The 10,380-nt window shown below is 38.4% G+C and overlaps 1 protein-coding gene across 2 annotated transcripts; it reads left to right on the forward strand.

Annotated features, from left to right (window-relative positions):
* Positions 1-4,417: 4,417 nt before the first annotated feature.
* LOC115692726 (uncharacterized) lies at positions 4,418-9,993 on the forward strand. 2 transcript variants are annotated; one of them, XM_030619681.2, is made up of 15 exons: positions 4,418-4,607; positions 5,155-5,308; positions 5,396-5,690; positions 5,811-5,903; positions 6,017-6,107; positions 6,778-6,844; positions 6,964-7,006; positions 7,255-7,426; positions 7,536-7,643; positions 8,229-8,297; positions 8,506-8,644; positions 8,866-9,064; positions 9,210-9,298; positions 9,418-9,457; positions 9,594-9,993. In XM_030619681.2, exons 2-15 carry the CDS (start codon positions 5,174-5,176, stop codon positions 9,764-9,766), a joined length of 1,713 nt encoding a protein of 570 aa, XP_030475541.2. In that variant the 5' UTR covers positions 4,418-4,607; positions 5,155-5,173; the 3' UTR covers positions 9,767-9,993. The 2 variants fall into 2 exon arrangements, with proteins under 2 accessions (XP_030475541.2, XP_030475538.2); XM_030619678.2 differs by lacking the exon at positions 4,418-4,607 and adding an exon at positions 4,637-5,008.
* The last annotated feature ends 387 nt before the right edge of the window (positions 9,994-10,380 follow it).

Raw genomic sequence — 10,380 nt, forward strand, 5'->3', positions numbered from 1 at the left:
TACTTCCTTTTTATAACAAAAGTCCTTTGCAGCAGCATAACTTGCAGTTGTACAATTCACCATTTGAATATGTTGTAGTTGTGGAAAAAATCATTTCCAAAATTAAAGAATCCACGTACTACAACAATTCTACCCAATCACACCATCGTAAGAGTACCAATAAAGATGACTGCTATGGGATTGATTTATCGGAAGAAGAATAAAATCACCAAAAGAACATGATAGCAATAAAAAATTGTATCATCACGAATAATAATACTGTAGCAGAACATAATGGACAAATCACAAATCACATTTACTGTTTACTATTTACTGTAGCATCACTATATAATCACGCCTACATGTTCTATAAATAGGCATTTGCCCTCACCTATCGAGCATGACCTTAGGCTTCAGAAACATTATTTCTCTTTCTCTTTATCTTCTTTCTGCAACCTTTCTTCCCCTCAAATCGATAGTTTTGACCCTCTAAATTTTTTTATTTCTAGTCAAAATAATTTCATTCTTGACATTTGATCCAAGGGTCGTAACGCATGAAAATTTCAAGCCAATTTTGAGAATTCAAGCTTGAAACGGATTGGCCAATTCTCAAGTGCCAATTTAAGGCTCCTAGCGGTCCTTCATAAATAATACCAATTAACCCAATTTGAATTCGATTAATCCAAACTAAATCATTATCGAATTTGGTAAAACCTTGTTAATTTGGCAAAATTTAGTTGAAACAACAATAAGGGACTAATAGGGTCAGGCCGAGTCAACATGATTGACTCGACCCGATTCGGCCCATTTCGACCGAAGCCCGATTCGACCAATTGGACCTAATCAAGTGTAGCAACATGGGCAACCTTTAGTTCGACATTCTCTCGAACGCTTGATGCGCACAACGAACTTCTCTCGATCATGCTCTCTACAACTCGCTCTGATACCCAAAGGGAGTTGCTTGTGGAACAAGCTGGGATTCAAGAGCCATGTAGCTGACAAGTCAAGAGGGGAAAGACCAAGCAGCATCAGAAACGGAAGAATCGCCAACCTTCAAGAAAACCGATGATCCAAGAGAATGGTGCAATCAAGCAAGCGAAAGACTCCGAGTTGAGAGCACCGAGGGCGTCACTCGATTGGCCGGAGGAGAATGTCACCGAGGTTTTCAAGGCTCAATCTACCGAGAAAAGATCCGAGGGAACGGAATAAGCCTTAAACTACTAAAGGCTGGGTTTCTTGAAAATGCATTCAAGATATTATTTTATTTAATGAGGTAAATGGTAGTCTTGTATTTAACAGGATAGCCATTAGTTGGGGCGGTAGTAATTGAAAGACCTCATGTATAAATAGGGGTGTTCTCCCATTTGTATTACAATCTCTCCTAAAACTTCTCTTTATAAACACTTCTTCTCTGTATAATTCGGGTGAGTTAGTGAGCGAGCGATCAATCCTTGGGATCAAGGTTTAACTTAGACGACCCAACAAACCAAATGAAACTTAAGTTGCCGCACGATCTCGATCTGCAACATTGGCCCGTGACTCGTGTAAGAAAATGCTCAAGCATATGTTGCCATCAGGATTTTAAGCACTACACAGATTCATTTTTCTCTGAACCTACCTCTTAAGAGTAGTGCAACTTGATCATCTACTTGTTCTTGTACATTATTACATGTCAGATTGAGATGCGCTCTTCCATGACGCAGTCCATGCGACCCGACACTGAAACCAATTACCTGTCTGTTGTTGCATATGATGACGATTCCATCCCATCTTGTCTTCCACCAAAGCCGGGTAAAAATATTTGATTTGATGTGAAATTTTCCGATAAAAGTGAAGAATGACCATGTTTAATCCCTGAATTGCTGTCTCAGACCTAAACCAGCGTTGCTAACTTTGCTCTAGGCTCAGGAAACTGACACTGCGCTAATGCTGCAGGAAATTATTCTTTGTTGAGGGATTGAAACTCGAAGATATCCCTGCAGGAGTACATATACAGTTCATTGTTTGCCTTTGAGATTGCTTGGTGCAGAAAAAACACCTACAAGATGTAAGAGTTTTTCTGACGTGGGCTACATTAATTGATATTGTAATTTACCATTTTACGGGATTGATCTAATAAGGTCAAATATAAAGTTTTTTAAATAATCTAATATGGAACTGGCTAGTGTGGGCCGAGTAAGGCCCGGCCTATGATGAGAGGACCTGGTTTAAAATTCTATAAATAGTGCTCAAGTCCCTCCTCTAACCCTAATTCACAAAATTATCTCACATAATGAGGTAACGCTAATTGTGAGAGGTAGTCTCATTGAGCCAGTGATACAGATGATAGAGGAGAAAACTTGCTTTGAGGATCGTCGCTATTCCGCATAAAAAATGATGGATTCCAAATCAGGTGCGCAAATTTCTTTTACTCGATTATATGTGTTCTAGGTTCTAGTTATGGAGATCTTAGGAGTTGTTTATCACGGCCAACACAACATGCATCCTTATCATCTAACTTCTTTAAGTGAGAGTTTTGTTATTTTTGAAGGGAATTAGTTTGACAGCGATTCCTCTATCTGCAACGACGAGATCGATTTGTCCCCGCTGGGTTACCACACTGTTGTCAGTTGAAAAATCTATTGTTGTTTTCGCAACTTTGGAGGTGATAATGCCAAGTGCTAACAGGATTTCATTGTGATATACTTCATTTTTTCTTCCTTCCAAATTCTCGACAGTCTCTTGTTCTTTAACAAGTAATAGCGCTATATTTCGTGTGGTTTTGAATAAAGCGTGCAAATTATACATCTTGTAGGAAAATATTCATCTTCAGATTTTAGCTCTACGAGTTATATTGTGTGTTTGGGTGTGATTGATCAAGCCAAGGTGCATCATTCATAGCTGGGAGAATATGTTTCGAACAAAATTTATTATGTTATTTATGCAATTTATACGGTTAAAGTAATATACTTCAGTAGATATTTCTGCATGTATGATAATCATCCTACTGTCTTAAGTCACGTTAGATTAGCAATTTATTCATCTGGTACTTTTCTTTCACAAATGATACTTGGTGAATGATTTTTGATGATTGAAGTGTGGAATTACCCCTTTTAAATTAGATTATCATGTTGGAAAAAATAGAAGAAGAAATTATGTATTGGAGGAAGATACATAACACTGTTTGTTGTAACAAGAATAAATTCGAGAAAGTGATAATAAAAGTAAAACAAGAGGTGAGGTACGGATAACTGAATCTCCTTAAGGCGATTAGTTCCTGCCAACGGTGCTAAACAGTTTTACGAACTATGCCTTCCAAGATACAACATCTCGAACCTGTTTGTATCAGCACTATACGAATAGGACTCTGTCGAACACTTCTCAAAATCGACACACTTGGGGAAATATTGTTAAAGAGAAAACTCAAGAGATGCTCTTGGAGTACTTCAATGATTTCTTTCTCTATATCTCGTTTGAACTAAGAAGACACGTCTATTTATAGACGAGGGAAAAAAATGGTTACACTTGCATTAATATTGAGCCGTTAACACATAACAGTTACACGTGCACTAATATTGAGCAATTAACACATAACAGTTACAACATATCATTCCCCGTTAAATTTTCAATTAGCTCATGAGGAATTTAAAGAGGGCAAATTTAAATCTTGCGCCATGTTGCATGACCGGAAAACTTGTCTAAACTGCTCGGTGAGATGGTGAGGTTCAAACTCGTCGGCAACTCGCGAGGTCAAGCCTTGCGTCCACGTCAATGTTGGTCAGATGTCTAACGCCGGCCAGTGTCCACGTCAGCACCGGCTGGCCAAAATTGGCCGGATGGACTGAATTAGCACAAATACAAAAAGTTTTAGGATTGAATTAGTACGATTGCAATAGATTTAAAAATGTTTTGGTAATTTTGCCATCATTTGACTAAGCTTAGCCGGGCTTGGGTTTAATTAAGTTTTGAAGGGATTAGGGCCTCGTTGGTTGGTTTTGAGCTTCATTCAGTTTATTTCGAGGTTTAAAACAAAAAAATAGGATTAATATCACGAAAACCCCCAAACTGGTACACCTGTAATAAATTTACCACAATCTAATTTTTTGACCATCAAAAACCCCAGACTGGTACATTTGTGACAAATTTACCCTTAATTAAAATAGATGAATACCGCGAAAAATCACAAATTGGTACACCTATAACCCCAAACTGGTACACCATTAACTGTCACATGTCATTCAACTCAGAAATTTGACTGGTAAAATTTAACGGAAACTAACTGAATGTAAAATTGTCACAGGTGTATCTATACTAGTTTAGGATTTTTTGTGGTCAAAAAATTAGTTTTGATAAGTTTATCATAAATGTATCAGTTTGGAATTTTTCGTGCTATTAACCCAAAAAAATAGTTTTCTTTTGTTGTTCAAATGGTTTAAAGCAAAATTGACAATGTATTTTAACGCCGGCTCTCGAAATCTCATTCACGCCTTTTCTCCGGGGTTGTTTGGAATGGTGGCATCAAAGAAGATGCTTCTTCTCGTATCTCAAGCCCACAGAGGAGACTACTAACTCTAACGTCGTACTCGCCTCCTCGGACCTGAAGCCAACTGCGCACGCGCGTCCCTTTCCTTTCTTCACGCGTGTAAAAGGTGCACGATGCTCTCTAGTTCTTATGTTTGAGGGCGTTCTTGATAATGCCTATACATCCCTTGCTTCTGTTGCTTCTTGGGTCGTCGCATCGGTGATTTCGCTTGATCGTCAGTGTTAAAGCTCGCGCCTTTGAGATTGGTTTCGGTCGGCTTGGCATTGGGTTTTGTTCTTTTTTGTTTTCGTCGTAGTTTGGCATGAATGGATGTTCAGATGTACAGAATAAAGTTCGATTTAACATGCAGCGCGCATAAGAAAACTGAGAAAGATCAGTTGCCTATGATTCCTCCGTGCTTAATACCTGTTTTTCCCTGCACTGTCAGTCTTCCCTTATTGCTCGTCACCTGTTCGGTGAAATTCCTCGACGAGGTGGTGATTCGCTTTAGATAATTAATTCCTATGTGTAAGTCTGTGCAGTTGTATACTTCAGCTGAAACCTCTACTCTAGTCCCTGAAAATAGAGATTGATCTTTTAAGTTAGTTGGAGTTTGGATAGAGTTCTTTCTTGTTCTTACTGATTTGCTCTCTTATTACGTTCTATTTTCCTAGTTACCGTACACAACAAACAATGGGAGAAATAAAGGATGGAGCTATTTCTGGATGTTTGCCAAGCGCTAAGACATTTGTGGTCCACTATCCGGGCTATCCGTCCTCTGCCTCGCGGGCTATCGAAACTCTTGGTGGAAGTGAAGGGATTTTGAAGGTGTGGCCTCGATCTCTTGCATTCTTAGCAGTGTCGTTTTAAGGTTTATGGGGCCATACATATCAACTGGAAGCATCAACTTTGCAGGCTCGCAGCTCCGATTCAAACCAAATGGAACTTCGTTTCCGGCCTGAAGACCCATTTTGCCATCCTACTTTTGGGGAGCTTCGTCGATGCAATAATCTCCTGTTGAGAATATCAAAGAGGGGCCAGATATGTACTAATCCTTCAATTACCCAAGATCACGGTGCTGTCAGCGAAACTGGAATGAGTCCGCAAGGAGATCAATGCGCTAGTTCTTCTGGTGCCAATAAAGAAGAGGATCAAACGCAGCTGTGTGCTGATATTGCTGCTCGTGTCTCTGAGGCATACGTTTTTCAAGGTTAGAAGTTAAGCGAAATTCATTTGCATCTCTTTGTTTCATTCTTTACAAACTATCATATAGGCTAGGCTACTTGATGGATGATTTTATTACTAACGGTTGCCAATAAATTTCGAAAAGGGATGGCTGACTATCAGCATGTTGTTGCTGTTCATGCTGATATTGCTCGGAGGAAGAAGAAAAAATCAGGAGAAGTTGAGGAGCCTCCCTTTGGTAAAAGCTTTCTCACATTTTTAATATCACCTATCGTGTCAATAGGTTAACTTTTGTCCTTCAATATTACTATTCGTAATTTCTCATTTTCCTTTCCACAATGGTCTATATAGCAAAGGATGGTCTTACAAGTATTGAAAGTGAGGATGTAATGATGATAGTACCCCCACTCTTCTCATCCAAGGATGTCCCGACAACTTTAGCGTATGATTCTTTGCTCCTTTTGTGTCCTTTCTAATGATTGACCTACTTCTTTATGATTCTATATATGGAATTGGCTCTCAATTTAACCCTATTCTTTTGGCTCTTTTTTTTTTTTTTGTCTATCCTTTTGGCTCTTTGAATCACATGTCTTTGAGTGATTGATAGTGGTACTTTCTATTGATTCAACTGGAAATTTCATAGCAAAGTATACATAATCAAATAAATAGCAGAAGAGAGACACTGAAAAATTGAGTTGCTTGATGAAGTTGTATACTGGGTGTAATTGATGCCTAAATCTGATCATAAGTGTATTTGGAAAAACCACTAACCGTTTGACATTCAAAACCAATTGGGTATAATTTGAATCCCATCCAGTGTAGGCATTATGATTGTCATTGCCCCTGAGTGATTAATATTTTGTGGTAATGGAAGAAATAAGAGGCAAGAGGGGAATAAGGACACCTGGGAGCATGAGTTTGTACTATGAAGGATGGGTAATACCAAATGGCGATAAGAAGTGATGAATAATAACAAAAAGGAGGAACTATAAATTCTTACAGAGACAATTTGGCTTTTGAGAATGATTCGTTAAGTTCTATGGATAAGTAGAAAAACATCAAGAGCCATCCTCCTTTTCAAACATGTGTTCTGTTCTTGTCACTTTTTTCAGGTTAAGTCGTCCCCCAACCACTTCAAATTTAAAAAGGAAACAGGATACAGCCGCTGAGCATGTTGAGGTTTACTTTGCAGGCCTATTTTCACTAATACCATCTGAAAAGATTGATTTTGGAACAGTAAAGTAAAAGAATCATATCTGTACAACAAATTTAAGGAGGGTGCATTCCTTCTTTTGCAGGTTTTTGTGGAGAACAGTCTGGCACTTGATTTCAAGATCAAAGATATCCTAATTTCTTAGTTGAATGTTGGTGGTTGATGGGTATACTAAGATGGTTTCCAAACTTAGCATACCGAGTGATGTGGCAATCTCATATTCTTTAATGAATCTTGAACATGACCCGCCCATCTCAGTATGCTGAATTACTCAGGATACTCATTTTGTACACCATTTTTAGTGTAATTCACATATTCATACGGCAACAAGCAGATTTATTTTTGTTCTATATCTGTTTCACTTAATCATCCATACAGATCCCAAAGATAATAGATTGGGAGGAGCGACTAATACAAGGATCAGATGAGTGGGAGAGTCAATTGGCTGTGTCTAAATTGTTCGAGGAGCGGCCCGTATGGTCCAAGAATTCTCTTTATGACAGATTGCTAGGTAGAGGTTTGAACTTTGGAGTTCTTTTGCTCAAAAGGTAGTCAGCATTCTTCTTATTTCGGGAAGTGTCTTCAAATTTTAGTACGTGATGATCTTAATTATTCTTCTGTCAGATAAATGTCGAATAATTTCCTTTAATATGTCAGATCTTGCAGCCTTCTCACAAATGTGGCATACTATTTCAATAATGGGCCATTTCTGAAGTTCTGGATAAGGAAAGGATATGATCCTCGTGAAGATCCTGATTCTCGCATGTGAGGTTTCTATTAAAACAAATCTTTTGTTGTGATCCTTTTCTATTCACATTGTTCTTCTTTTGTTGCGATCGTTCTCTATTCACATTGTTCTTCCACTATGTTCTGGAGATGTCTATGCAAGGCGAAACCGACGAGGAATTTAGGGTGAAATAGGTCAGTCAAAAGATAAACATGGATCGATATGTTTAGTCTGTTTTCTGTTCCTATGCTTCTAGTGATTGAAACACAAGGAGCCGGGGGGAGAGAGGGTGAGACTTATTGTTTCTTTGGATAGTACATATTCTATGTACAAGTTGCGATAGGGATTGGAAGTAGGGGTGACAATTCGTTTCGCATCATCATATTCTTGTCGGTCATTTGTGCCATCGCCAAAATGTTTAAACATGTTTAGAAGTACTTTTGTCAGAAGGGTGAAGTCATCTCAATTCGTGTCAATTCCGAACTAGTCGTGTTGTGTAATTCTAGTTCGATATCTCTCAGTATATTTTGTTGCCGTTGCCATGACAAAACCCCTATTTAGATATTATAAGTTATCATGTTATTATTTTCTTATGCATTAATCTGTTAATGCCGACAAAACAGATATCAAGGAATCGGTTTTCGAGTGCCACAACCATTGCAAAGTAATTATGATTTAACAGCAAATGATGAGTAAGTTCTTTTTACAGCCCCTTTTGGTCATTCTAGCAAATTTTATTACCGTTATCAACTCTGCAGCAGTAATGTTGAACTGCCTTGGTAGAAACTAGAAAGTGTTGTTTTATAGGATACTAACCTGTTTCACATGCTCTCCGCATTTTTTTGTTGAACCGACTTCTAACTATTAATGATATCTTTCTCTCCCTTCTTTTGTCTATAGGTTGGAGCCTAGGTGGGAGGATATATGCGCTTTTCGTGTTTTCCCTCGCAAGAACCATGTATCGTTGCAACTGTGTGAACTTGTTGATGAATACATTCAACAAGAGATAAGGAATTCCCCAGGGAAGAGTACTTGCACGGTAAGCTTATCTTTAGTTATTCTGGATAGATGTGAACTGGCTGATCATCTTGCCTTGACCCCTTCTCTCACCTTCCCTGTCTGGCATCTCCCTAATCCTTCTTTATGCTTTGCCCACAATTCTATTTACTCAACCCTAAGACATGGTTGTAATATCTAAACAAACCAGTTCTGTCTTTGTTGGATTATTTTTTAGGCAAATTCCATTGTTGTCCTTTGCAGTTTAAAACAGGGTGGTTCTCGGAACCTGTACTTGATAGCTTGAGACAACGTATTATGATGAGAGTCTTGTCTGTGTACCCAAAACCCGGTGCAGAGAGTTTTTCGAAACTAGCTTCAGAACGCTTTGAGAAGTCCAAAAAGATGCGGTTTCTTGACAACACCGTGAAGATGGATAAAAAGAAAGACCAACAAGACAAAGGTCACTATCAATTTTCCATCCTAATATATTTATTTATTTTTTATGTTGCCTTTCCCCACCGCAAGGTTATTTTTGTGGAGCTCGTAGAAGAGCGATGAAATTCTTGTTTAAGTTGTTACTTGGAATGACGGATGGTAATCTTCAGGTGAAGAAAATCCAATATTAGATACTGATAATGATGAAGAGGAAGAAGAGATTGATGATGCTGGAGAAGAGGAAGTTGATGCATATGCCGTTAGTGATTCTTTCATACTTGTTCAGCTTTCTTTTTTTGCAAATTAAACGGCCCTTTCAGTCTCTCTTACATGTTGTTCGATTCCTTACCGATTGAAGTTGTGCTTCCCTGTTTCTAGGTGGCTGAGGAGGGTGACATATCTCTACAGTCATTTCCTTGTATCCTTGGTTTATATTCAAATCCAAATCCATTATTCATGAAAGTTCGAAAGCTGCTCTTTTTATTCAGACACGAGTTTCAGTGAATGTTTGCTAATATAGACCAGTAAATAGTCAATTTCCTATATATTGGCAGATGCACCTATGGAAAACATCTCTAGAACGTACTTGCAGGAGCTCTTTGGCAGTTTTCCATCCACGGAGCATGGTTTTGATGCGCAAAATGCCGATGGGAGCGATGGAGAGTTTCAGATATATGAGCAAGAAAGTGAGGAGAATTACTCCGATGATTATGAAGATGAAGATTAAGGTCTACAAATTTTTTATGTAGAGTTTAATCCGTATAGTACTTCTTCTTTTCCCAACCATGTTCTTATGTTACTGTGATCATAATTTATTGACCATTTAGCAGCTATCATCACTAGGAAGCTGGCCGTGTAACGTAAATGAGTGAGGTTACCAAAAACGTCTTGTACATGTGATTTTAGTCACATTTTTGTGGTCATGTAATGAAAAGTTATTGCCTTTCTTTTCCATTGGATTTCTTTACGGATGAACCATTTGAGTACTGAAATTGAGTATAAAGATGGCGATAAGACCGACAACTGGGCCAGGTTTTGGCGAATGCTGACATGGCTCGGGGAGGCCAAGCCCGGGTCTCCGAGGCAAATGCTAATGGTCATGTGTCCTGTTTTCTTCGAAAATTCGTCTAGTTATCGACCAAGGGATATGTTTCAGTTGGAAGGTACGGAATCTATGCAATGAAAGCATAATACAACCTATTGGCCCCCGTATCAAAATAAATAATCACTCCTTTGAAAAGGTTGAAAAAATGGTAATCACAGATACGTAAATTCTAAGCATAATTTAATTGAGGGATATGCAAAACACCCATCTGTAATGCAGGGTTGCATCAGACTTTC

The sequence above is a fragment of the Syzygium oleosum genome, unplaced genomic scaffold (genome assembly GCF_021117445.2).
Source record: "Syzygium oleosum isolate NSW1041296 unplaced genomic scaffold, Sole_v2.1 Sole_v2.33, whole genome shotgun sequence".
Taxonomy (NCBI): Eukaryota; Viridiplantae; Streptophyta; class Magnoliopsida; order Myrtales; family Myrtaceae; genus Syzygium; species Syzygium oleosum.

What these genes read in the sequence shown, in the direction of transcription:
- LOC115692726 (XM_030619681.2), top strand. Translation starts at nt 5,174, where the DNA reads ATGGGAGAAATAAAGGATGGAGCTATTTCTGGATGTTTGCCAAGCGCT. An exon ending in GAAGATCCTGATTCTCGCAT is followed by an intron (nt 7,644 to 8,228) that starts GTGAGGTTTCTA and finishes CCGACAAAACAG; the next exon opens with ATATCAAGGAATCGGTTTTC. An exon ending in AGGAAGTTGATGCATATGCC is followed by an intron (nt 9,299 to 9,417) that starts GTTAGTGATTCT and finishes CCCTGTTTCTAG; the next exon opens with GTGGCTGAGGAGGGTGACAT.